Here is a 26,843-nt window from a genome sequence, read left to right as displayed (position 1 = left end):
GTACTTTTGTACTTTTCTAATTGAATGTGTCCTTGCTGAAAAGTATATATATATATATATATATATATATATACACATCAAGAACAACTGTCATGAAAAGTCATGGGGCCTTTGAATATTGTTGTGGAGAAGGTGAGGCTTTTGAGTCAAAAAGGTTGAGAACCACTTGTATAGGGTGATCATTCTGGCCAATATATTGATCTATCATTTACCACAGTGCATCAGATGGCAAAAAGTGTACACTCTGTCACACACTTTATTCACAGTTGCTCTATTTTTTATGCTTTTTTGTTTGTTTTGGCAGATTGAACATCTCTATGGTCTAACAGTGTTTGAAAACTATTTGTATGCCACCAACTCTGACAACGCCAACATGCAGCCCAAAACCAGTGTGATCAGAGTCAACCGATTCAACAGCTCTGACTTCCAGGTGGTGACACGCGTAGATAAGGGCGGCGCCCTTCACGTTTACCACCAGAGACGTCAGCCTGCAGGTACGACTGTGGGATTTTATTTTAAATTTTCGAAATGTTTCTAAATGTAAAGTTCAGCAAGTGCTCAAGCATTTTAGTTGTAAGTCCCCAATCAGACAGAACGCTTTTTTTGCAGTGAGAGGTGCCTTTTTAAAATTGTTTTCTATTGGCAGTAAGCGTTTTGCGCACTGTTTATACGCCCGGGCGCCTCACGTTTTAGCCGCCTGCTGCATGCGCCTTGCATGTTTGTAGGAGCGCTCTGAACGCCTGAAGTTGAAAAAAATCAACTCTGAGCAGAAAAGTACCTGACATTATTTGTGGTTTTTTTTTCCATTGTCCAATCAAATGAATGGAGAGGCGGGCCTTCCGTTGTGGTGACAGAAGTTTACGGGTTCTTGAAACGTCTGGAGACTGCAGTGATGGAGGAGAAACTTGTGGTGGCTGTCGCGGGTTACCCGGAGCTGTATTTTTTAAAGTTTCTGCTAATATGATAGTTTACTTAACAGCAAACCAAAGATTTTAGAGCACTCGCGCTATAATTCTTGATTAGACTGACAGGACAGCTGATTCGGTGGTTGCCTAGCAACATAAAAAAAAACACAGCACGGTGTGCCACGCGTTTTCAAACCTGAAAAATGCGTTCTCTCTGATTGGGGCCTAAGGCCTTTTGGGAGAGGTACATTTTTACCTGTCTGACTATTCTATACTATTCATTGTGGTTTCCCCACTGGTCCCTTATATTAAAATTAGGCTTTTGTGTTCGTCCTCTCAGTCCGTAGTCACGCATGTGCTCCTGATCAGTTTGGGAAGCCAGGCGGCTGCTCCGATATCTGCCTACTGGGTAACAGTCACAAGAGCCGAACCTGCCGCTGCCGTTCAGGTTTCAGCCTGGGCAGTGACGGAAAGTCCTGCAAGAGTGAGTAAAATCTCAATTCAGCCTGCTCAAACCACTCTAAACCAGTTTCAAACAGTGATACATAACAGCATTCCCCATTATAGGGCTTTCTTGCATATAATAAATTGTTTTTTTCTCCTCAGAACCAGAGCATGAGCTCTTCCTGGTGTACGGTAAAGGCCGGCCTGGTGTTATTCGTGGTATGGACATGCATGCCAGGGTGTATGATGAGCACATCATCCCCATTGAGAACCTGAATAACCCAAGAGCACTGGACTTCCACGCTGAGACCGAATTCATCTATTTCGCGGATGCCACCAGCTACATCATCGGCCGCCAGAAGATTGATGGCACTGAGAGAGACATCATAGTGAAGGATGGTGAGTGCAGAATGATGCTGGGATGGTTTTTGTTAGAGTGACATTGAAGGTGGATGAATTAGACGGACAACTCCTCCATATCTCTCTCTCTTCTCCATCCCATTAATTTTGTCTCTCTATTCAACAGGTATTCACACAGTAGAAGGTATCGCTGTGGACTGGATGGGGCAAAACTTGTATTGGACTGATGATGGACCCAAAAAGACCATCAGTGTGGCCAAACTAGAGAAAGCCTCTCAGACCCGCAAAACTCTTATTGAGGGCAAGATGACCCATCCTAGAGCCATAGTAGTAGACCCTTCTCATGGGTAAATCAATTATTTTTGCTTGATTCCACAATTTTAGAAGCCTGCCAAAAAATAAATAAATAAATCATACACCGGCAAAATATCTACTTTATTGTCATGAAATGTTAGCAATTTATGTATTTTATTAAGTCACAATACACTAATAATTCTCATTGGCTTTTAGTGACCACGTTAACCTACCAAACCAGATTACATGCTCCCTACATACAGATAAACCAGTTAGAGTTACACTAGAGTTGTTTACTTGAATCTACAGATTTGACTGAATGTGTAAATCCATGCTGTTTGCAGAATTATGTACTGGAGTGACTGGGAGGAGGAGCCTAAAGAGACCAATCGTGGCAGTATAAAGAAGGCCTGGATGGACGGTTCAAATGCTGGTATCCTGCTTACTTCTAAAACTGTGCTCTGGCCCAATGGCCTCAGCCTGGACAGCCAGCAGGGCATCTTGTACTGGGTGGATGCATACTACGACCGCATCGAGATGGTGCTTCTCAACACCACAGAACGCAGGGTGAGGAAACACAAGCGTTTAAGGCAAACAAGGAAGCTGAAGTTAGCGTCTTGCATAAATTGAATTAACACATAAAGCAAAAACATCCCATGACCATTCTTTTTGCAGAAATTATAAAATCATTCAAATTGTTAAAAAAAATGTTTTTTGTATATAAGGTACATTACTATCTTGCTCTGACAAAAGTGATTGGATGCAACTGACATCATAATTACGACTTTCCAACTTCAATTTGTATTAAAAAACACTTTTCTGTTCATCCAGACAGTATATGAAGGACAGGAGCTGAACCATCCCTTTGGCCTGTGCCACTATAAGGACTTTCTGTTCTGGAATGAGTACCGCAGTGGAGGAATCTACAAACTGGACCAGAACACCAAGAAGGCCACGTTGCTACGCAGTGAACGACCTCCAATCTATGAGATTCGCACCTATGACGCACAACAACAGCAAAGTACTGAACACCCTGAGCATTTCTGTTTGAAAATTAGTCTTTTATGAGTCATATGTAAAACATGAGCTGACAGATCAAACAAAGGCTTAATTGTGTTGTTTTGTATGTTAACATGTCTCAACAGCCACATTATTTATACAATGTTAGAGGTAACAAACTAATGAGATCCGAGTTTCAGTGGTTTTATTGTGCGTTTTATTGGGATCTGCTAAGGATGTTTTTGTTGTGTGTAGTCACAGGCTCCAACGTGTGCCGTGCCAACAATGGTGGCTGTAGCAGTCTGTGTCTGCTGACGCCCACTGGACGCTCCTGCGCCTGTGCAGACGATCAGATACTAGATACTGACAACAAGACCTGTAAAGGTGGGTATGTTGTGCTTTAAGTGGCCTGAAGTATAAATGTTACTGTGAATAACCTCAAGGAATTTTGAAAGATCCCGTTTTGGATTTTGAGTTTGAAAATATTGTTGTTGTTTTTTTTTTTCTTGACAGCAAACCCTTCCTACGTACCTCCTCCTCAGTGCCAGCCTGGAGAATTTGCCTGTAAGAATAATCGCTGTATTCAAGACCGCTGGAAGTGTGACGGGGACAATGACTGTCTGGACAACAGCGATGAGGCCCCTGAGTTATGCCGTTAGTGCCCTTTTGTCTCATATTTTCAGATATGCAAATAACAAAACCAGCATTCAAAAGTTTTTTTTTTTTTAATGTTTTTTGAAAGAAGTCTCTTATGTTCACAAAGTCTGCATTTATTTGATCAAAGGTACAGTCAAAAAAGCAGTAATAATATGAAATATTATTATCATTTTAAATAACTTTTTTCTATTTTAATATATTCAGTGTGATCAAAATACTGTATATGATCAAAAACATTTATTAATATTATCAATGTTGAAAACAGTCCTGATCCTTAATATTTTTTTTCTTTGGAAACCATGATATATATATTTTTTAAGATTCTTTGACAAGTTCAAAAGAACAGCATTTATTTAAAATTGAAATCTTATGTAACAACATAAATGGCTTTATAATTTTTTATCGGATTCTTTCACTCAGAATAAGATAATCAGGTCTTAATCGTGGCATTAGTAACTGTTAATTTTTGCTTTTGTGATTCATACATCCATACCACTAGGTGTCAGTATAAATCAGGCTGTTATATCAGCCATCGAAAGAAACAAAACATTACGGAGTGCACATTTAAATGGGCCTATTTGCCCTGTTTCAGACCAGCACACCTGTCCCGCAGACCGCTTTAAGTGCCAGAATAACCGCTGTATCCCCCTGCGTTGGCTTTGTGATGGAGACAATGACTGTGGGAATGATGAAGACGAATCTAACAGCACTTGCTTGGGTATTGTAAATGATTAATTGCATGTTAATAGGATTTTAAGCATTTTTCAGATAAATGTCAAAGTACTTTGTGGTGTACACCAGCTTTTTTGCGCTTTGTTAATTGATCAAGTTTTATCTTCTCTCCCAGCCCGCACATGTCCTTCTAATCAGTACCCATGCGCCAGTGGCCGTTGTATTCCTGTCTCCTGGACATGTGACCTGGATGATGATTGTGGCGATCGCTCAGATGAACCACCATCTTGTGGTACCTAAATTTGAGCCTCTTTTCCTTTTGTCATCATGCCATGCTGACACTTCAAGAATGTTAATGTTTTTCCTCTCTCTTGTCTCTCTCTCCAGCATATCCCACCTGTTTCCCTCTCACTCAGTTCACCTGTGCCAATGGACGCTGCATCAATGTCAACTGGCGTTGCGATAATGGTGAGTTTCTAATGCTGTCTACAAAAGTGCGTTTGTCACATCCTGACTTACAATGTCCAATAACCGCCATTGTGTGTGTGTGTGTGTGTGTGTGTGTCCTCAGATAATGACTGCGGGGATAACAGTGATGAAGCTGGCTGCAGTCACTCGTGCTCTAGTGTGCAGTTTAAATGCAGCAGCGGCCGCTGCATTCCAGAGTACTGGACCTGTGATGGAGACAACGACTGTGGAGATTACAGCGATGAGACTCATGCCAACTGTACCAATCAGGGTGAGTTTGGAAAAGTATAATTTTTAATAAAAGAAAAGAGTTCTCATTCCAAACAGTTTTCTTAAGTTTTTGGCCAGTACGACTGCAGTCACAAACCAACATCTGATCCCAAACTAACTCACATCTACTGAATTCTTACTATTTATGTATTTGTTGGTTTGTTTGTTTGTTTGTTTGTTTGTTTGTGATTTGACTAATGCAACTGTGCTCTTTATTAACTGGAGTAAATCATGATTTCACAAACTGGGCTGTCATCTTTTTCTTTTTTTGTGGCCTGTGGTGAAACATGTAAACCACAAAATCTTGAAGAATGTCTGTGAGGAGTGCAGGCAGTGAGAGTCCCTGTGGAGAGCAGTGTTAATGACTGCTCTGGGAGCTGCTGTCTAGAGGGATTACACAAGCACTGATGTGCCGGGACGCTTGACGCATGAGCCACTGGAGTATGCACACAAGTGCATTTTTGTACATATCTCTCTCCTCATCTGTCCCTCTCCACATGTCCTATTCATGTGGCTTCATAGCTGTTAATTGGTCAGTGGTTGGCTGGGCCCTGCGTGGATCAGGAATAGAGGGTTAGGTTCTATTTCCAGGGTCTGGGCTCTGTCCTTCTCTTCTCTTCTCTTCTCTTCTCTTCTCTTCTCTTCTCTTCTCTTCTCCCTATGGCATGCTGGTGCTTAATAGACTCACAGAATCAATGCAGCAGAACCAAGCCAGAGGCCTAATGAGAGTGCTGGGCCTTATGGGAGCCTGGCAGTGTGTTTGTGCCTGTGTAAAGATGTAGAACTGAATGAGGTCATGCTAACACGAGTTGTGAAGGAGAGATGTTTCATAAAGTCATTGAGTATGAGTTTGAAGTAGGGATGTTAAAAGTAAGTCAATTTAAAAGTAAAACATGTAATGATACCAGTTTTTCTGCTAAATTGAAAAGCTTTAAGTTCTAATAAAGCTGTAAGTTAATATTTGTATTAACATTTTAAAAAATCAGAGGACTGATCATTCTAATACTTAGAATGTATTATTTTTCTGCATTTATTACATAATTGCTCTATTTAACTGTTTGAGTATATTTGAGTACTTTTATATATCTTATTTTTACATTTAGAAATTAGAAATATTTGAAGGCTACAAGCCAATTTATGTAAATTTGTCAATATTTATATTAACATTAAAAAATGTGTTGAGCAGTATATTCATTTTTGCTACATTATTTACAAAAAATATAGTAATTTATTCATTTTCTGCCTCTACTATGTTAATTGTTTATTATTAGCACTATGTAACTGTTTAAGTATATTTTGTGTCATTTATTTTTGAATTTAAAATTTTTTATATATATCTCAGAGATTTAATTTAAAATATTTGTCAATATTTATATCAGCCTTTTAAAAAAATAGAGGAGTGTGTTAAAGTAGCATATTAATTTTTGCTAAAGTATTTAAATAAATATTGGGATTTATTTATTATTTCTGCCTTTACTACATAAATTGTTTATTAGTATTATGTAACTGTTAACTTTTATATACTTTATTTTTGAATTCGTAAAATTAAAGGAAACAAAAAAAAAAGTCAGAAATGTAATTTATTTAAAAATATTTGAAGGCTACATGGAATTTTTTAATTTGTCAAAATTTATATTAAAATTTTTAAAATAGAGAAGTGTGTTAAGTAGTATATTAATTTTTGCTAAAATATTTACATTGACAGAGAAATGTAATATTCCAGTCAGATTTCAGTACTGATATCGACTACTTTGTGTGTGTGTGTGTGTCTCTGAGAGAGAGAGAAAGAGAGAAACCGTGAATTCATGCAGCTCGAGCAGTATGATGTCATTCGGATCAGTTCACCCCAGCAGTTCCCTGTTCTAGGACACACTTCTCTCTGTTTACGGACGAGATCTGGTTTTCCGCTTTCCCCTCTTTAGACTCTGCCAGACACTAACCTTTGCCATGAGGGAAAACCTTTATGTCCAATGCCTAATGATGGCTGTCACAGTGCCAGCCTTGGACCGCTGTTCATGAGAAAGTTTGATTTGGATCAGTTCATTGTGGTTGTGCCTCACACTGGTCACAATCTCCATCCCTGGGAACTGATTTTTGACGTCAGGAAGCCAAGCTCTCATTACCATCAAATAATAAGATATGTGGCTGTGCCTTTGTGTGAGTGTTTACACGGCTGCATTTTAATTGCGTGTCCCATTTCTGTCTTTGTCTGCAGCCACACGGCCTCCCGGCGGTTGCCACACGGATGAGTTCCAGTGCCGAATGGACGGCTTGTGTATTCCTATGCGATGGCGCTGCGACGGAGATACAGACTGCATGGACCTGAGCGACGAGAAGAATTGTGAGGGTGTCACACATATGTGCGACCCTGCCGTCAAGTTTGCCTGCAAAGACTCGGGTTAGTACACGCTTGGCTACCCTGAATGTTCTCACTCTTGTTTCAGGCAACCATGATAAATCAATGTCATGATAAATCAAAATATCACTACTTAAAAGTCCAAAATCAAATGTTTTGTCAGTTTTAGTCTGTGTTAGCTTTAACAGCATCTATATGCTAGTGTACTCCTTAAAAAAATAGCAGATTACACATTTAAAATTTACAGTCTTCTAAAAATATTGATACTGTACATCTTGCATATACCCATTTTCGTTCAGTAATATAATTCTGCCCTCCCCCGTTCTGTTATACAATATTATACACCTGATGTGTAATATTGCTGTGCTGAAAATAATTTTTTTTTAATTAAATAAAAAATTATAAATTGCAGCATTTTTGTAAGTGAATTCTGAATTTTGGGCCTATTTTTTTTTGTTTCTTTGTGTGTTTTAGCTCGCTGTATCAGTAAGGCCTGGGTGTGTGACAGGGACAGTGATTGTGAGGATAACTCGGATGAAGAAAACTGTGAGGCTCTTGAGTGCAAGCTCTCTCACCATGTTTGTGCCAGCAACGACTCCATCTGTCTACCTCCTGAGAAACTGTGCGATGGCAAGGACGACTGCCCCGATGGCTCGGACGAGAAGCTTTGCAGTAATGCAAACACACTCAAAAACAAATACACTCAAGTTAAAGGAATATTTCACGCAAACGTTGTCATGTTTTACTCAACCTCATTTCATTTTAGACATGTTTAATTGTTTCTGTGGATCACAAAAAAAGAATGTTTGAATAATCACATAGGCTGCCATTCAAAAGTTTTAGGTCAGTCATTTAAAAAAAAATTTTTTTTTAAAGAAATTAATTCAGCTAGGATGCATTAAATTGATCAAAAGTGACAGTAAAGACATGTAAAAATAATTATATTTTAAACAAATGCTTTTTATTTGAACGTTATGTTCATCAAAGAATACTGAAGAAATGTCACATTTTACACAAAAATATTTCGCAGTCAGCCTTCATAATTAAACTGTTTCTTGACCACAGATTCTGCATATCAGAATGTCTTTTGAAGGATCGTGTGACACTGAACACTGGATTAATAAATCACATTTTAAAAAATATTTAAGTAAAAACATTTAAATTGTAATAATCACATGGACTACTTTTTCTGTATACTTATTTGTTTATTTATTTGGTCTTTTGTGGAACTTGACAGCCAGTAGATCCAGTAAAGATTTTTTTAAACATATTTTTTTGTGTTCCATGGATGAATACCTTGAGGGTGAGTGAATATCAGAATTTTCGTTATTGCGTGAACTATTCCTTTAAATCTTTCACGGTTGAACAGAGCATGCCAACTCAACTTGTGTTTCCCATTAGCATGACACAGAAATTTCAGGCTTGAATTCAATTGAAATAAGCACCTTCTCTCCAACACATTCTTTTTTTTTTTTTTTTTTTTTGACAGACTTGCAGCAAGTAACTCACAAACACCCTTTCAATCCCACCTGCTTCTTACTTATCTGTTTTCATTCTAGGTCTTTGCACGGTGGATAATGGAGGCTGCAGCCACAACTGTACCATCGCTCCTGGTGAGGGCATCCTGTGCTCCTGCCCAGCTGGCATGGAGCTGGGTACCGACAACAAGACCTGCCAGATTCAGAGCTTCTGTGCCAAGCATCTCAAGTGTAGCCAGCGCTGCGTGCAGGAGAAGGCCACTGTTAAGTGCGCCTGCTATGAAGACTGGGCACTCGGGCCAGACGGCGAGAGCTGCAAGAGCACTGGTGAGGGAAAGACAGGGCGAATAAAGATACCTAGAATATTTAAGTTTTACTTGATGAAATGTACGGTACACTGGTGTATATAAAAGGGTGTCACTATGAAATAAATTGGCATTAAGTAGGCACAGTACAGTAATTTTATATCTAGGTAACAATATATGACAAAGTAGTTGTTTTTGCTGGAACTTTTACAGATTGTGAGTAAGCTATAGCATTTGTGCAGTTATACTAAATGTTTTGTGACTACTGTTTTTCATACAAATACCTAGAAACCATATAGTTAAATTTTTACCATGGTATTGAGGTGCTGTATGTGTGGTTTTAACTGAAGTTATCATGATCTAAATGTAGGCTACTATGGAAAACCAATGGTTAATTTTAATAAAACTCAAACAGTCAGAATAATAAAATTTCACCAAATTTTAAAGATGTTACTGTTTTCGATAATGAACATAAATTTACATAATATGCATAAATCTGCAACCTAACTCAAGCTGCTACTACTGTCAGTGTCAACTCAAGCTACTTAAAAGAAATAAAGATTTGAAATTTATCAGGATAATTATTAATATTGACTGATATGAAAATGTTTTATTGTGATCATTTTTTGGGCCATATCAGCCAGCCCTTATGTTATGTCATGTCATGTGACTTTCTGGACTTTATGGAGTGAAACCAATATAAAGGATTAGCAGTGTGATGTCCTAATGTGCCATGTCCATGTTCTTTAGATCCATTCAAGCCCTTCATCATTTTCTCCAACCGGCATGAGATCCGTCGGATTGACTTGTACAAGGGCGAGTTTAGCGTGCTGGTGCCTGGCCTGCGTAACACCATTGCCCTGGATTTCCACCTCAACCAGAGTGCCCTCTACTGGACTGATGTGGTAGAAGACAAGATCTATCGGGGAAAGCTGTCGGAAAACGGAGGTAAATGAATGTGTTAGTCCTATGGGAGTGGTTGTTCCTAAGTCAAATGATTAGTTGTGAAGAATTTATTCTTGGTTAAATACAGCTCACACTTGCATGCTGTTGATTACAAGAGAAAACATTATAAGAGGCCTGCCATGCTATCGACAGAGCTTAAACTGTATTTAACCTAGAATATTTGAAGGACATGCCAGTTGTCTCAATTATAGTTTTATATTCTGTAAATAATTTATATATAAATATTATCATTTATATCCATATTAATTTATATGAAACACTTTTTTTTAAATGACTTGTATATACATATATACACACACACATACACACAGTAAAATATATATATGTAAAATGTGTGTGTGTGTGTGTCTTTGGGTTAGGATTATAGTCACAAACATTATTTTTAGTTGGAAAACTTTGTTAGTTAAGTTAATAATGGCTTTGGGAGCTTCAATCACATTCTCTTGTTTTAAATACTTGTTTAAAGTTCTGAGTTGACTTTGTTGTCTAACTATGTTTTCCCACATTGTTCTGTTCTTTTCAGCATTTCAGAAGTTAGTCTGTAATTATTACAACTATTTTCGGTTCACAAAACCACAGCGTGCGTCTAAGTGAGTCTGTGTGTGATCGTAGCACAGGAATTTGCAGGCCTCTGTCTTTACCCATTTGACTCATTCCTAGTTTGCGTGACTACAGCCAGAGTAAAAGTAAAGTGTCGGAAGCACCATGTTGCTTTGAAACATGTGCACACACCTCCCTCCTTCTCTAAACGGCTCTTTCCAGAGAATACGATACACTGTCCAAGTTTTGGATCCCTGCTGTCGTCTTTGACAGTGTAAAAATATGACTGATATTGCTGCCAACACTGAAACAAAGTAACAAAGTGTTGTTTCTCAACCCCCAATAGAGAGGCTGCGCTGTCTCCAGCCCAACAGAGAGCCATTCTGGACCTTTAATTACTGCTCTGTATGAGAGTCTCTCTCACAGATCAGAGAGCAGCTTGCCTTGATTGAGAATGATTTTTTCTCTTCCACATGGCTGTAGCTCAGAGTGGGGGAATATTTATTGCAGCATTGACTTATATGGCTTTCAGGTTGGAAGCCATCAAATGATTTCTTGGCCAATATATACAGTCTGAGACCATTGGTAAAAATGCTTCCACTTTGCATTTTTTATTTTAATACACATTTTTCATTATAAAATGTATTATTTGTATGACAATTTGAAGTTGAACTGAGAAATTTAAATGAATTTCAGATTGTCAGGTTTGTCCTCCTTTTGCAGCACTTGAGCTGCATGAACTCCACAAGTTTGTGTGAAACGTGATGATCATGTTCTCCAGTTTGATTTGAAATGATACAAAGAACATTTTGAGCTTCAATGGAAGCAAGAACATCTGACCGTCTCTACAAAAAGTCACATGATCAGTCACAAATTTTCTTATTTGATTAGTGACCTAGAAATAGTGCAGAGTCTTAAATATTTCTTAAGGGATGCACAGTATATCAGCACTGTATTGATTGCTGGCCAATATTAGAGATTTTTTTATTTATTTATTGGTATCGGTTGATATTCAATATGTAATTGTGCATTTTTATTTCACACAATTTATTTTTTTATTTAAATTGCCTTTAAATCATCTAGGCGTCGCTTAAATTTTTAAAAACACTAATAATTTAATAATTAATTACAAAATACATATTTTAATAACACTGTTAAATATAGTCTTTAAAAAATCTCAAAATAAATGCCAATATTGATACTAACATTATAGTGTTATGTAAAATTGATTTGTAGTGTTTAAAATGATTCATTAAATTTTTTTAGTGTTTTATATTTTAATATAATTAGACAAAAAAGTATAGCTGTTATCACATTATTAAAATGTTTAATGACTTATCAGTTTTGGCCCGAATTATAATATTGGATCCATAATTTCTTTGGTTAAATTTTCTTGGTACATTTTTCAACCTCCTAAACCTTTTATTTCTAGGTTTAACTTGGATTCCCATTAATTGTCCTTGTCTTGGTGTTTCAGCTCTCACCAGTTTTGAGGTGGTGATTCAGTATGGTTTGGCCACTCCAGAGGGTCTAGCTGTGGACTGGATCGCAGGAAACATCTACTGGGTGGAAAGTAACCTGGATCAGATCGAGGTGGCCAAGCTGGATGGTACCATGCGTACAACGCTACTAGCTGGAGAGGTGGAGCATCCGCGCGCCATTGCACTTGACCCAAGAGATGGGTAAAACATGTTATACTTTGACAGTTCCTTTATTTTTCAGTGATATTAATGATATTAACTTAAGTTGTTACAAGCAATGTCTCTTTCCCCCCCGCCCCAGTATTCTGTTCTGGACAGACTGGGATGCCAGCTCCCCCAGGATAGAGGCTGCATCTATGAGTGGGGAGGGCCGTCGCACCATCCACAAAGAGACTGGGAATGGTGGCTGGCCCAACGGTCTCACTGTGGACTACCTAGAGCGCCGTATCCTGTGGATTGATGCCAGGTATTGGCACTAAAAGTGAAGTAAAATGCAAAAGTGTCCACAGTAAGTAACCTTGATGTCTTTAGATCCGATGCCATCTACTCTGCGGCTTATGACGGTTCCGGCCTGATCGAGGTGCTCCGGGGTCATGAACACTTATCGCATCCCTTTGCCGTCACCATGTATGGAGGAGAGGTCTACTGGACAGACTGGCGGACCAACACTCTGGCTAAAGCCAATAAATGGACGGGACACAATGTGACGGTGGTCCAGAGAACAAACACTCAGCCGTTTGATCTTCAAGTGTTTCATCCTTCTAGACAACCTCAGGGTGAGAACCAGCATGAGCTGAAGTAATATGTCAAAAAACTGTCAGGAACATTTTTATTATTTTTATTATGCTTCGTGTTGTGTTTTTAAGCTGTGAACACTAGTGTTGTTATTGTTAACTAAACCTATTAAAAATCATTTTCTTTAACTGAAATAAAGCTGAAATAAAATATAAATACTAGATTAAAAACTTTAACTTAAACTTAAGCTAATATCAGAAATTTTGCCTAAAACTAATTTAAAATGAAATTAAAACAAAATATAAATTTATTAAAATTATCTTAAAATAAAAGCTTCTAAAATTTTTAATAAATACTGTAATGCTATATAAAAAAATATGAAAATAACACTGGAGAACATTTTCTTCCTCCTTTGCAGCTCCCAACCCGTGTGCAGCGAATGACGGGAAGGGGCCGTGCTCGCACCTGTGCCTCATCAACTACAACCAGACCTTCTCCTGTGCCTGTCCACACCTCATGAAACTCAAGCCAGACAAGCACACCTGCTATGGTAGGCTCCTCCTCCCTCAGCCCTAAGATCCAATCAAATGTCATACTTTAGTTGTTAGCAAGTTCTGAATGGAATACCGTTTTACTAATTACTGATTACTGCACAATATATTACATTTCCCATGACCTTGGCATTGCAAACGACATACTCTACTGTTTGAGCAACAGGAACCATATAAATACGTTGTACTAAAAAACAGTTACATTATTCCACAATATACTGCCACATGACTTCAGTATGTTTTATTTATCAAATGTATTAACGATGGCTGTTTGTTTAAAAATTGCTGCTGATATTATTTCCATTTTAATACACCATAGTGCAAATGGGAGGTCAAGCGCATTGCATTGTGAGAGACAGTATTCCATGCAGTAATCTCTTTTGTTCTGCATGTTTTATGGAATGTATTAGATCACCCAGGTATTCCACATACAAGTGTACTGCAGTAATAGTAAATTATTTGGAACATAACCTAAAGCTGGACTTGCAGTTTAAGTGAGTAGTAAGCAAAATCGCAAAGCCACAGACCTCCTTGCTGTATTCTCTTTGTGTTAGCAACTAGCTAAATCCATTAACATTTCATTATTACTTCACTTTTAGGTTTATACATTTTAAAACTATTGTGGCTGCTTCAGTCTTATATAATAAAAAATCTTTCAAGCATTTTTCTTCATTTGAAGAGCATTAGCGAGAATTAGCTTCTAATGCATTCATGTGGTTGTACAATTAGAAAATCCACAGAGAAAAATCATATTTTGGTTGACAATTTTTCAGTTTACTATTATTTAAATGCAGCAATTCTTATCTCACACAATTCAGTACAGATAGTATATGAATTACGGCACAGCATGAGGCTTTTTCTTTTAGATTCCTTTTGCGTTGGCGGTAGATCCTCAATGTTAGATTTTTCAGGTCGGGCTGAATGTTAGTAGTCTTGTGTGGGCTGTAAACCTCGTTTAACCGCCAAGAAAACAACAGTGCACCCTGCCGCCCAGATGCACGATCAGTGTTTAGTATTCAGCAGCGCAGCCTCCATTATGGCTCTATGGAGAGCAGAGTGATTGGAGTAGAGGACCTGTAGTTTCAGTGATGAGTTAACACTGACATTAGATAGTGGCAAACACAGGAGTAAGAGCCGCTCTTCTGTTCAGGCTAATCGATATGGAGACTGTAGACTTTTCTACTACTGTTTGATCTTTACTGTATATTGTATTTATATATCAAAATAAATTAGTATAACTTAACAATAGCATATATTATATTTAGTACTATATATATATATATATATATATGTATGCTTTATTTTTGCACATTACATGCATTTACTTTATTTTACATGCATATACTGTATATCTAATGACATTGTCTGTTTTTCTTGTCCAGAGTGCCGGCAGTTCCTGCTGTATGCTCGTCAGATTGAAATCAGAGGGGTGGACATTGATAATCCCTATTACAACTACATAATCTCTTTCACTGTGCCTGACATTGACAATGTTACAGTGGTGGATTATGATGCTCTGGAGCACCGCATCTACTGGTCTGATGTTCGCACTCAGACGATCAAAAGAGCCTTCATCAATGGGACTGGTGTGGAGACTGTGGTATCAGCTGGTGAGATAATAGTTTGAGCTTCAAAAGTATAGACTCTTAAGTATACACGGGCCCCAAAACGTAAATGAACACTTAAAAATTTAACTTCATTGCTTTAGATAGCAACTGACAGGCTTCTTCAATCTTTTCTTTTCCCATTTTTTCCCCAGTTACTTTTAGCCATCTGATCTTCTGGTCATTTTTAGTGGATGAATGAAGTCAGTTTCCAGTTAACTATGGTCATGGTCCATTATGCTTGATGATCAGAAATTTTAAAAACTACTTTTTGGCTTAATTTTAAAAGTGCCATAGAATGGAAAACTGTATTTCCCCCTGCTCATAGTTGAATAATAACAGTTCTGTACATGGAAATGACATACCGTGAGCCTCAAACAATATTGTTTCCTGTAAGTACTGCCGCTGTAGTTTACACAGATCACGTGCGATCTCAAATCTCACAAGTGAAAGTAAAAAGCGATCGTGCATGCGAAAGCAAGTTTCAATGCCCCGCATATTAATAGCGGCTCCCTGATGCCCGCATTTTATATACAGTATAATTACCCAACGATATAACTGCGAGAGAAAGTATTGAAATATATATTTTCCCTGTGTTTCCTTCCTGCTGTGTGAGCTACTGAAATGAGCCGCACTGTGAAACAGCCAATCAGAGCAGAGCTTAACATTGAGACGCACTGCGAAAAAGCCAATCAGAGCAGAGCTTAACATTATTATTCATGACCCTTCCAAATAAGGTAAAAACAGACCATTTCATTCTAGGGACAAATCCTAGGGTTGTAAATGGACATGTAAAACTGTTTCTGGAGATTTTTTGCCCTTACCTAAGCCACATACCTTCTATGTAGATATTGTATCAATGCATTCTATGGCACCTTTAAACAAAGTATCTATTTTATCTTTTAAAACCCAATTAAAAATATAACTATATATATATATATGTGTGTATGTATATATTTATATATACATTTTTTTAAAGTAATTTTTATTCAGCAAGGATGCATTAAATTGATCAAAATTGACAGTAAATAAATGTATAACTTTACCTAATATTCCTGTTTCAAGTAAATGCCATTCTTTTTAACTTTGTATTTATCAAAGAATCCTGAAAAATGGGAACTGGAGTAATGGCTGGTGTAAATTCATCCTTGCCATCACAGGAATAAATTACATACATATATATATATATTTATATTCAAATAGAAAACAGTTGTTTTAAAATGTAAAATGTCACACCATTACTCTTTTACTGTTCTTCTTATATATTCTTAAATATTCTTGCCGACCCCAGATTTGTGAAATATATCTTTCTTTAAAGTAAATGCCACTTTTTGGAGGAAAGAAAGCAAGACAAATACACATTTATTTTTGCTATGTTGCTCTATTCTCAGCCTGTGTGATCAGTTTACAATTCTAATCATGATAAAAATGTCTTTTTTTTTTTTTTTGCTAGACCTCCCTAATGCTCAGGGTCTAGCTGTAGACTGGGTCTCCAGAAACCTCTTCTGGACCAGCTATGATACGAATAAGAAGCAGATCAATGTTGCACGGCTAGACGGGTCCTTCAAGAATGCTGTAATCCATGAACTGGACAAGCCTCACTGTTTGGTGCTACATCCTATCCTGGGGTTAGTACAAGTACTCACACATGCACTGTTGCTAGTTCAGGCTTAGCATTAGTGCCTTTCTGTCATTTTAGTCTCTTTAGCCTCTTTCGCTCTCAGCTTGTTTGGTAGGCCACATTTGGAGAGGAGCAGATGCTGTGCCAGTATGTTTCTGGCAAAGATTGTAAAGGGTGTAGATGAGAAATGTAGACGTTGCTCATTAGTGTGAGCTATAGGTTGGACAATATGACTGCCCTCATGTTGCACTTCTCAGTCTGTTGTTGTTGTGTGGCCAGTGTGAACCAGATGTGTTTGTTGTAGTGCCAGTGTGCTAGTTTCTAGACGTGCCAGTTTCTAGTAAAAATAGCAAGCTTGTGCATGCAGACAATATAAGTCATTCAGCTGACATTCATTTGTGTTTTTCCCTCTACAATGTTTTTGATAAATTAGTGTTTATTTCTTATCTCACTGGCAGTACATCACAGTGTTTTCCAGGCATTCAGTTGACTGAGATATGAAGACACTTTCCTGGCTTTATTTATATATACAGTATATTTTTAAAACCAAACCAAAATAAAGCAATACAATGCCTCTTTATGTCCAAAATCTTGAATAACAGAACCTCAACAAACTTTAACAACATGGTGCTCTTTGCAAATAAAAAAGTATTGGTAACTAAAACGAATAAAATCATTTTTGGTAGTGGAAATAAAGCTGAAATAAAATATTAATATTTGATTTAAAACTTAAATGAAACTTAGAAAGTGAAATAAATGTTTATGTACTAAATTAACTAAAACTAAAACTGAAATAAATTAAAGCTATATAGAAATATAAAAAACTAATAAACTAAAACAAATTATTAAAACTTAATTTAAAATTAAAATGAAAACTCAAAATATAAAAATTAAAGCTAATTAAAAATATTAAAAGTTAAAATGTAAATTCATATAAATGAAAGCTATATATAAATATAAAAAACTAATAAGGATGAATAAAGCACATACAATTATTTAATAAAAATAAAATTAAAATTAAAACAAATTATAAAAATAAAAGCTAATTCAAAATACGAATAAATACTATAATAGTTTATAAATAATACTAAAACAACACTGTTGCAAATAATTTGCAGGGATCTATTTGGTTGATATCTACTTTGTCAAATTTCCTTTGCAAATTGCTTACAGAAAGCTCTACTGGCTTGATGGGGACAACATCAGTATGGCCAACATGGACGGCACCAACCGCACATTACTGTTCACCAATCAGAAAGGCCCAGTGGGTAAGTGACTTGTCTTGTGTAACTTTTGTTTGCCTAAAGCTACAAGAAGGCCTTTTTTTATACGTTGACTTCTTCCCATGGCAGGCCTGTCCATAGACTATTACATGGAGCAGTTGTACTGGATCAGCTCAGGGAACAGCACCATTAACCGCTGTAAGCTGGATGGTTCTGGACTGGAGATCATTGAGGGTGTGAAAGGAAAACTCACCAAAGCTACAGCCCTCGCCATCATGGGTGAGAGAGCAAAATCAACCCGTTTCTAAAACTTTGTAATGCAACTCACTGAACTGAAGTTTTTCTAACTTAATTGTGACTTGTGAAGTGTTTCTGTTAAGTATGAACAGTGTGAGTCAACAGCTCTTAACAATTCATCCACATAACCAGACGACAGTGCTTTCCGAAAACCACAATTGTGATGATGTGAACAATGTTCATAGAGTTCTATGCATTGATAACCCCAGTTGAAATAACTAACTGACATTTTATGTTTTTTTGCGTAGGAGACAAGTTGTGGTGGGCCGATCAGGGCACAGATCAGATTGGTACATGTGACAAGAGCGATGGAGGCAACTGGAAGGTTCTCCGAAATAACACGTCACCTATGATGCATATGAAGATCTACAATGAGACTGTGCATCAACTAGGTGTGTTTTCATATTTATATTGATTATGTAACCCTAAAATGCATTTTTTTTTTTTATTCATTTATTTTTTTTAATAATATAATTTTTTTTTTTAAATCTGTTTTTTTTTTTTCCTTCTTCCTATTTTATTTATTTATTTATTTGAGTGTATAACTATGCTTGCCTGGTGTTTTCTTTTTTCTTAATCTGAATTAATATATGGTTTTCTGTTATGTAGGTATGTGTATATGTATCTATATTATTTATACTATATTACTATATTTATGTTATTGTTACTTTCTGTCTGACCTAAGATGAAACAAATAAAAGCAAAAGCAAAAAAAACATTTTTTAAAGGAAAACCTGTTACTCTTTTTAAAATAAAACTATTAATTTGATCAAATTTAATGTTTAAATGTATTAATCATTTTTTAACTATTATTATTATTGGTGTGGTTGTTTTGTTGGTGTTACTTAATTTGCTAAATATTCCATTTAAAGAATATCCAATTAAATCTTAAAATAGATCACATAATCCAAAGAGGGATTTCTGGATTGTCAGCTGACAAGACAGAATAAATATTGATGTAACTGAGGTTAATACATTTTAATTAATACTTGAAATTAAATTACATAATATAATTTATATTGATTATTTAACCCTAAATAGCTTATGAAACTTTGACCCTGTAAATGCATTTAGAGGTAAAAAATGAGGAATTCTTCTTTTTACTTTTTTTTCCCTTTACTTTTTTAAAGGAAAATTAATTAAACTATATTTTACAACAACTATTATTATTATTTACTTTACTAAATATCCAATTAAATGTGAAAACAGTACACATAATCATAGGGGAATGACTGGGCTGTCAGATAACAAGACAGATTACATATTAATATTATAATAGGTTTTAATACATTAAGATTAATGCTTAAAATGAATACAAACTATAAATAATTTTTAAAAATCATGCAAACTATGAATCAAATATGATACCATTTGGATGTGTTTGATATCTACTGTAGGTACCAACCTCTGCAGTAAGAACAATGGCGACTGCTCTCAGCTTTGCTTGCCAACTTCACCAACTTCAAGAGCCTGCATGTGTACGGCTGGATATAGTCTGAGGACTGGCCAGCAGTCCTGTGAAGGCAAGATCTCATGTAAACATCACTAATGTACACCATTTGCTTTCACATGACCACATTTTAACACTGTTTATTGCACTTTTATGTGAAGGCATGGGCTCGTTTTTGCTCTACTCTGTGCACGAGGGCATCCGTGGCATTCCTCTGGACCCATCAGATAAATCTGATGCCCTGGTACCTGTGTCGGGCACCTCTCTTGCTGTGGGCATTGACTTCCATGCTGGTGAGTATGCAGATATCTTTGTGTACAAAGATTTAGTTTGAAAATTGCTCTGAATGCAACTAACTTGTATTTTGTGCTGCTTTTGCCCTGTAGAGAATGACACCATCTACTGGGTTGACATGGGCCTTAGCACTATTAGCCGAGCCAAGAGAGACCAGACCTGGAGGGAGGACATAGTGACCAATGGCATTGGACGTGTGGAAGGCATCACCGTGGACTGGATTGCAGGTGTGCAAATGTGCAAACACACAATTAAAAACACATTGTATATTAGTGCGTCTAACAAATTGTGTTGTTTTGTATAAATAGGCAACATCTATTGGACTGATCAAGGCTTTGATGTGATTGAGGTGGCCAGACTCAACGGCTCCTTCCGCTATGTGGTCATCTCTCAGGGTCTGGACAAACCACGTGCCATTACTGTACATCCACAGAAAGGGTGAGTATGTTTAGTGAAGATGGGAGTGTGTGCCTATGAACATGAGAATATTGTGTATTTGCTCTTTCTCGTATTAAAAAATGATCTTAGACTCAAGTATTTATGTGTTCAGGTATCTGTTCTGGACGGAGTGGGGTCAGTATCCACGTATTGAAAGATCTCGTCTGGACGGTTCTGAGAGAGTAGTTCTTGTCAATGTCAGCATCAGCTGGCCAAATGGCATCTCCATCGATTATCAGGTTTGTACATAAACGCACTGTGCCTCTTTTGCAGAACAAGTTTATTGTTGGTTCTGGTACCAGATTTGATTGCTAATAAACTTTTAGAAGATGATGATGATGATGATGATTATTATTATTATTATCATTATACACCTCTCTGTTCAGAAGTTTGGGGTCAGTAAAACATTTTTTTGTAAGAAATTATTTTATTTATTTTATTTTATTTATTAATTTTAGAAAATAAAGCCATTATAATTCAATATATTAACGTTGTTCTATTCATCAAATAATCCTTAAAAAATCTATCATGGTTTCCACAAAAATATTAAGCAACTGTTTTCAACATGGATAATAAGAAGAAATGTTTCTTGAGCACCAAATCAGCATATTACAATGATTTCTGAAGGATCATGTGAAACTGAAGACTGGAGTAATGATGCTGAAAATTCAGCTTTGATCACAGGAATAAGTTACATTTGAAAATATATTGACGTAAACAGTTACTTTAAATTGTAATAATGTTTCAAAATGTTACTTTTTCAAAAACATAAAATAAAAATAAAATAAAATCTTAACAACCCCATACTTTTGGATGGTAGTGTTTATTTAATTTAATTTGTATTTTAATTTTTTTTTTAATTAAATAAAAGAAAAATGTATCCTAGCAGTGAAACCACAAGAGTATGGTAAGTGCTGTATCACTAATGTTGTATAATGTGTAGGAGGGCCTGCTATATTGGTGTGATGCTCGTACAGACAAAATTGAGCGCATAAATCTGGAGACTGGAGAAAACCGTGAGCTGGTGCTGTCTAATAACAACATGGACATGTTTGCTGTTTCTGTATTTGAGGACTACATCTACTGGAGTGACAGGTGTGAACTCATTATTTCTTTACTATTAACTATAATTACCTTTTTTAGCTGACCTGTTCTCAAAGATTTTATATTGCAGTGGACTTTACAGGTAATGAGCTTTTTATCTTCTCCTATTTCCAATAGGACACATGCAAATGGCTCCATCAAGAGAGGAAACAAGGACAATGCCACAGATATGGTGTATCTGAGAACAGGCATTGGCGTACAGCTTAAAGACATTAAAGTCTTCAATCGTGCAAGACAGCAAGGTGTGTATCTTCCTAAAAAAAAGCACTCTAAAGAACTTCTTATTACTATGTGGCAGGGGTTTTCAATCATGAGCACCCCTCCATGCAGGCTCTCAGACTACCAAGAGACCCCAGTATATAAAAAGCTGGATTGTGAACTGTTCATTTTTATATCTTAATATCGTTTGCAGGTACCAACATCTGTAAAGTGAACAATGGTGGTTGTGAACAGCTGTGTCTGTACAGTGGTAACGGCAATCGTACCTGTGCCTGCGCACACGGTATGCTGGCAGAGGACGGCCGCAGCTGCAGGGATTATGATGGCTACCTCCTCTACTCAGAGCGCACGATACTAAAGAGCATTCACCTGTCGGATGAAACAAACCTCAATGCTCCCATTAAACCTTTCGAAGACCCAGAGCACATGAAGAATGTCATCGCCCTTACCTTTGACTACAGGGGTGGCGGTGGAAAGGGAGCCAACCGGATCTTCTACAGCGACATTCACTTTGGTAACATACAGCAGATCAGCGATGATGGCTCTGACCGCAAGACCATAGTGGAGAGTAAGTGCCCGACATTTCTCATTCTTTTTTTTTTTTTATTGCTCTGTATTGTGCAAACCAACTGGATGAGGCTAACATTAATACTAACAGTGAAAAATGGTAATGATACCTTTAGTTTCATTGATCAAAAGTGACAGTAAAGACTTTTACATTATTGCAAAAAAATCTATTTCTAATAAATGCTGTTCTTTTGAAGGTTGAAGGTTGAAAAGTGGAGGTTGAAAATGTTTATCAGCTCCTACAATAGCATGAAGTAGTAAGAACACAAATTAAGTAACATAAAGGCCTGTGGTGCAGTGCAAGCATTGAAAAAGCATTGACCCCTCTATTCAAAGTTTGTTGCTGTTGTTGTAGACAGTTTCTTCCTGATATGCCATATGATGAATCAGTAAAAAATGTAAACATGCATGCATTCAGCAGTGGTTTCAAATATATTAAAAATCTAGCATGGACATTTCAGGTCAACTAAAGTACATTGCTTAACAATATACAGTTTCACATAATGATCCATTATTACATAATATCATCAAAGTGTTCCCAGGTAATTCAGGCTCTATATTTGGCAGAACAAATCAATGCACTTCAAACGTATGTCTAATATTTATTGTCTTTATCTCAGCACATCATTCGTCCCATTACTGATTTTGCCTTTTACAGCCGAAGCACATTAAATCTTCATGGTTGGGGAGGCGTGTCCAGCTCCACAGGGTTAAAGGGCTGCACTATGGTTCTTCCTGGACACATTACGCACCCGCAACCTTTGCAGCACACCCGTCCCAATGACAACAGCTCTCGGCGAAATTTGTTTGACATGAAAGCATAGAGCAGAGGATTGGCTACAACTGAGGAGCTCGCTAGCAGCCGGGAGATGATGGCGAAGTTGAGATGATGTGCGTGTGTATTGCTATTATTGGTGCTGATGAGCAAAAACATGAGGATGTAGGATGGCAACCAGCAGATGGTGAAGACTAATACCAACAGGATCGACGTGTTGGTCACCTGGTTCTGGTAGTGCTCCAGTTGCGGCGCAGTACCTTGCAGTCGCGTCCTTCGTAGGAAGCTATAGAGTTTGGTGTACATGACGACGATGATGATCAGAGGCAAAGCAAAGCCGAACAGGAACAGAATGGTACTGTAGACTAACTGGCTGAGGTCTGATAGAAATGCAAAGCAGTGGATGGGTGCAGTTCTCAATTGGCGAAAAGCGAACTGAGGTGAGCACTGCCGACACCCACAGGAGAATCACAGTAACCCGCAGCCAGCTGCGCAATCGGAAGGCGATGTGTCCAAGTGGGGTACACCACAATGAGGTAGCATGTTACCGCTAATGCAGCTAGAGTGAAAACGCTTGCAGAGTTACAGGCCACTCCCAGGAAACTGATGACTTTGCATAGGATACTGCTAAAAGGCCAGTAGCCCAGTGCTATAGCGGCGGTGTGGAAGGGCAGGCAAGTGAGCAGGAGTAGATCCGAAGCACTTAAGCCTAAAAGTAACGTATCTGTCCCTTGAAGAGACTGGAGTCCATTTTTCCTCCTCTGTCTGGTCAGGACATAGATAACCAGTGAATATCCCACCAGCCCGATCACCATGAATATTGCATCCAGAGTGGGAACTAAAAAGCCGTGTTAGTTCCCAGCTCAGACTCCCACAATCATGGCTAATATTCATATTGTCCCCGTACTGATTGTCTTGATATACACTGAAGAGTAATTAACTAAATTGTAGAATGACACACGTTCAACCTCAAGCCATCTGCTTCAGGCTAATAATTAGCCCTTTTGAGAGTTAATAACTTCCTCACATGGCAAAGCATCATTGGGGTGTTTACTCCAAGAGATAAAAGCAGTCTCCGCCAGGGTGGTTGTTAGTGTTTAGCATTAGCATTTAGCAGTATGTCCTCCTAGGAAGTTGAGAATTCATGTTAACTGGTACATAAAGGACATTTCAAAATATTAATTAATATATTTAATTATTATAAAGTTTGTCACACACAGAATGTGTCTGAAAGCTGATGCAGCTGGGTCACTGCCCAGTCAGGTATCATTAGAGATTCATACTTTCACATTTAAAGGGATAGTTCACCCAAAAATGAAAAGTCTCTTAATTACTCACCCTCATGTCGTTCCAAACCCGTAAGACCTTTCTTCATCTTCGGAACACAAATTAAGATATTTTTTGATGAAATCTGAGAGCTTTCTGACCCTCCATAGACAGCAAGGGATCTACCACGTTCAAGGCCCAGAAACATAGTAAGGACATCGTTAAAATAGTCCATGTGACATTAGTTGTTCAACCGTAATGTTATGAAGATATGAGAATACTTTTTGTGTGCAAAGAAATTTGTTTTGGGGAGTGAACTATCCCTTTAATAATATAGAACAAATTCAAGTGAGCTTTAGCAGAAACCAATCAAATATCCTGTGACTACAATGCTAAATTTTAGCATCAAAAATTTAAAAAAAGAATAAATAGTCAGTATATAAAATAATGTAATATAATATAATATAATAGAGGCAAGCAGAATTTATATTATATTATATTTTAAATTTATATTTATATATTTTATAAATTATATATTTTAAATCTTAAATTTATTTTATTTCAGTTAGTTGTCAAGGCCACATTTCTAATTTTCATTTAAGTTTTTCATCTAAAATCAGTAATTTATTTCAGGTTTGTTTTAATTAACAGAAATGATTTAAATGAACAGAAAACTATTTTTATTAGATTTAGTTATTAACAACAAGGCAGTCAATTCCAGTATCATCATAATTTGTATTTCATAATTTGTAATGTGAAAACAGTTCCTCTCACATGTGATAACTACAGGTGCATCTCAATAAATAATCATCACAATTAAAAGAACAAAAGACTTAAACTACTTCAGTCTGTGTGCATTGAATTTATTTAATACACGAGTTTCACAATTTGAGTTGAATTACTGAAATAAATGAACTTTTCCACGACATTCTAATTTATTGAGATGCACCTGTATTAAACTTCATCTCTTATTTGAAATTATGGAAGGTGCTTACCTTATGGCTATCCATGATTGCTGTTTGCTTGTATTGATTGAGTGAAACCAGGCAACCCTGCAAAACGTGATTTCCTGCATCTGTCAGTGGCCGCTATATTACGAACAGTCGATTCCACTTGAATCTAAGTGCCCAATGCAACTTTCTTCTTATGATCAATTGTGACTCTTCAGATTAATTCCAATTTCTTTAGCTTGGCTATTCCAGGACTGCTGCAAGGAAAGCAAGACGACTCTCCTCGGGCTGTCCTAATGTGAGATTTCTCTCGTAGAGGTGCACCATAATGATCCTCCTGACCTCCAAGTTCAAAGTACAGTGAATGGTTGTTCAGGTATCGTCATCTAATTCATCGATTGTCAGGTTTACTGACCTTTTCTCAGAACATCATCGTTTCTGTGATGATGACGTCTCACCTGTTAACTTAGAAGTGGGTGGTGGCTGTTACGTCAGCATCTTGTTATTCTTCCTTCGGTTTTAAGACTGATGTGTTTTACAGGATCATTATTGTTTTTTTTAGCAAAAGTAAACAGCTTGGTTGAGTGTCCTTCCCCTTTTATGGTGGAGTAATCGCTGTCGTAAAGCAGTCGTTGATGTGATGCAGATAGATGCAGCGAAGCCCCTCATGGGCTCATACATTTTGTGGAGGGCGACTATTATTCAGTGTGACTTTGCCTCATTGAGACTCTTTCGACGGCACTGACTGAAGCGCATTGCTCCACATTGCTTCTCACCCCATCGTTGTGTCTGAGACTCTTCCAGCAGTCCTCTCTTTGTGGAAGAACTAGTCACCGTGGTTAAAGAGATTCAGCGAGGGAGGGGTCTTGTATGCACAGGCACCCATCCATGAAATGACCGGATGACACTAAGCCACTAAACACACACATGCACCAGCAACAACAGCTATCTCACAGCACGCTGAAGCCAACATGCACACATGTCATGGGATTAAACCGTTCACTGGGACAGGATGAGGATTTTTAAAACAGATGTTTTAGACTTGCCCTATGAAGGTTATATGATATTAATCCTGTTTGAAGTTGCCATCCTTTCATAGAAACAAGCAGTCAAAGCAGGATTCTCTATATGCTTCCTTAGTGTAATACCATTTTTTTTCTTCATTTCCTTTGAACAGATGTAGGGTCAATTGAAGGTTTGGCTTATCACCGGGGTTGGGACACACTTTACTGGACCAGCTACACCACCTCCACCATCACACGACACACTGTGGACCAGAGTCGCACTGCAGCTTTTGACAGAGACACTGTGGTCACTATGTCTGGGGACGACCACCCCAGAGCCTTTGTTCTGGATGAATGCCAAGAGTATGAACGTTGTATATCAAATTTGCCATGATGCAGTGCTATGTTTTAATCATTCTGCTGGGCCTACAGTCCCAAGAGTTTGAATCAAATGCAGTATGAATTACTACCCTAACAAATACCAAAAACATTTTTATAAAGAAATTATTTAGAATTTTATTTAAAAACAAATATCACAAACCTTATTTTT

General features: G+C 37.3%; 1 protein-coding gene across 1 annotated transcript in view; it reads left to right on the top strand.

Annotated features, from left to right (window-relative positions):
- Nucleotides 1-26,843, top strand: part of lrp1ab (low density lipoprotein receptor-related protein 1Ab) — a 126,047-nt gene that overhangs the window by 68,738 nt on the left and 30,466 nt on the right. Inside the window, exons 10-43 of the mRNA XM_016522513.1 lie at nucleotides 305-494; nucleotides 1,246-1,389; nucleotides 1,512-1,748; nucleotides 1,876-2,056; nucleotides 2,348-2,570; nucleotides 2,835-3,024; nucleotides 3,258-3,386; nucleotides 3,516-3,656; nucleotides 4,252-4,377; nucleotides 4,507-4,623; nucleotides 4,719-4,799; nucleotides 4,903-5,070; nucleotides 7,285-7,467; nucleotides 7,900-8,097; nucleotides 8,985-9,230; nucleotides 9,959-10,156; nucleotides 12,192-12,396; nucleotides 12,497-12,661; nucleotides 12,727-12,971; nucleotides 13,349-13,480; nucleotides 14,864-15,091; nucleotides 16,539-16,713; nucleotides 17,880-17,974; nucleotides 18,059-18,208; nucleotides 18,475-18,618; nucleotides 19,624-19,749; nucleotides 19,838-19,969; nucleotides 20,063-20,197; nucleotides 20,279-20,408; nucleotides 20,521-20,647; nucleotides 21,352-21,503; nucleotides 21,630-21,754; nucleotides 21,925-22,299; nucleotides 26,467-26,656. Of these exons, the coding sequence (XP_016377999.1) occupies nucleotides 305-494; nucleotides 1,246-1,389; nucleotides 1,512-1,748; nucleotides 1,876-2,056; nucleotides 2,348-2,570; nucleotides 2,835-3,024; nucleotides 3,258-3,386; nucleotides 3,516-3,656; nucleotides 4,252-4,377; nucleotides 4,507-4,623; nucleotides 4,719-4,799; nucleotides 4,903-5,070; nucleotides 7,285-7,467; nucleotides 7,900-8,097; nucleotides 8,985-9,230; nucleotides 9,959-10,156; nucleotides 12,192-12,396; nucleotides 12,497-12,661; nucleotides 12,727-12,971; nucleotides 13,349-13,480; nucleotides 14,864-15,091; nucleotides 16,539-16,713; nucleotides 17,880-17,974; nucleotides 18,059-18,208; nucleotides 18,475-18,618; nucleotides 19,624-19,749; nucleotides 19,838-19,969; nucleotides 20,063-20,197; nucleotides 20,279-20,408; nucleotides 20,521-20,647; nucleotides 21,352-21,503; nucleotides 21,630-21,754; nucleotides 21,925-22,299; nucleotides 26,467-26,656 (5,783 nt within the window). The remainder of the gene's footprint in view (nucleotides 1-304; nucleotides 495-1,245; nucleotides 1,390-1,511; nucleotides 1,749-1,875; nucleotides 2,057-2,347; nucleotides 2,571-2,834; nucleotides 3,025-3,257; nucleotides 3,387-3,515; nucleotides 3,657-4,251; nucleotides 4,378-4,506; nucleotides 4,624-4,718; nucleotides 4,800-4,902; nucleotides 5,071-7,284; nucleotides 7,468-7,899; nucleotides 8,098-8,984; nucleotides 9,231-9,958; nucleotides 10,157-12,191; nucleotides 12,397-12,496; nucleotides 12,662-12,726; nucleotides 12,972-13,348; nucleotides 13,481-14,863; nucleotides 15,092-16,538; nucleotides 16,714-17,879; nucleotides 17,975-18,058; nucleotides 18,209-18,474; nucleotides 18,619-19,623; nucleotides 19,750-19,837; nucleotides 19,970-20,062; nucleotides 20,198-20,278; nucleotides 20,409-20,520; nucleotides 20,648-21,351; nucleotides 21,504-21,629; nucleotides 21,755-21,924; nucleotides 22,300-26,466; nucleotides 26,657-26,843) is intronic.

This window comes from Sinocyclocheilus rhinocerous, unplaced genomic scaffold (genome assembly GCF_001515625.1).
Source record: "Sinocyclocheilus rhinocerous isolate Xijiao unplaced genomic scaffold, SAMN03320098_v1.1 scaffold148, whole genome shotgun sequence".
In the NCBI taxonomy this organism is placed as follows: domain Eukaryota; kingdom Metazoa; phylum Chordata; class Actinopteri; order Cypriniformes; family Cyprinidae; genus Sinocyclocheilus; species Sinocyclocheilus rhinocerous.
This window is presented reverse-complemented; position numbering and strand designations above follow the sequence as displayed.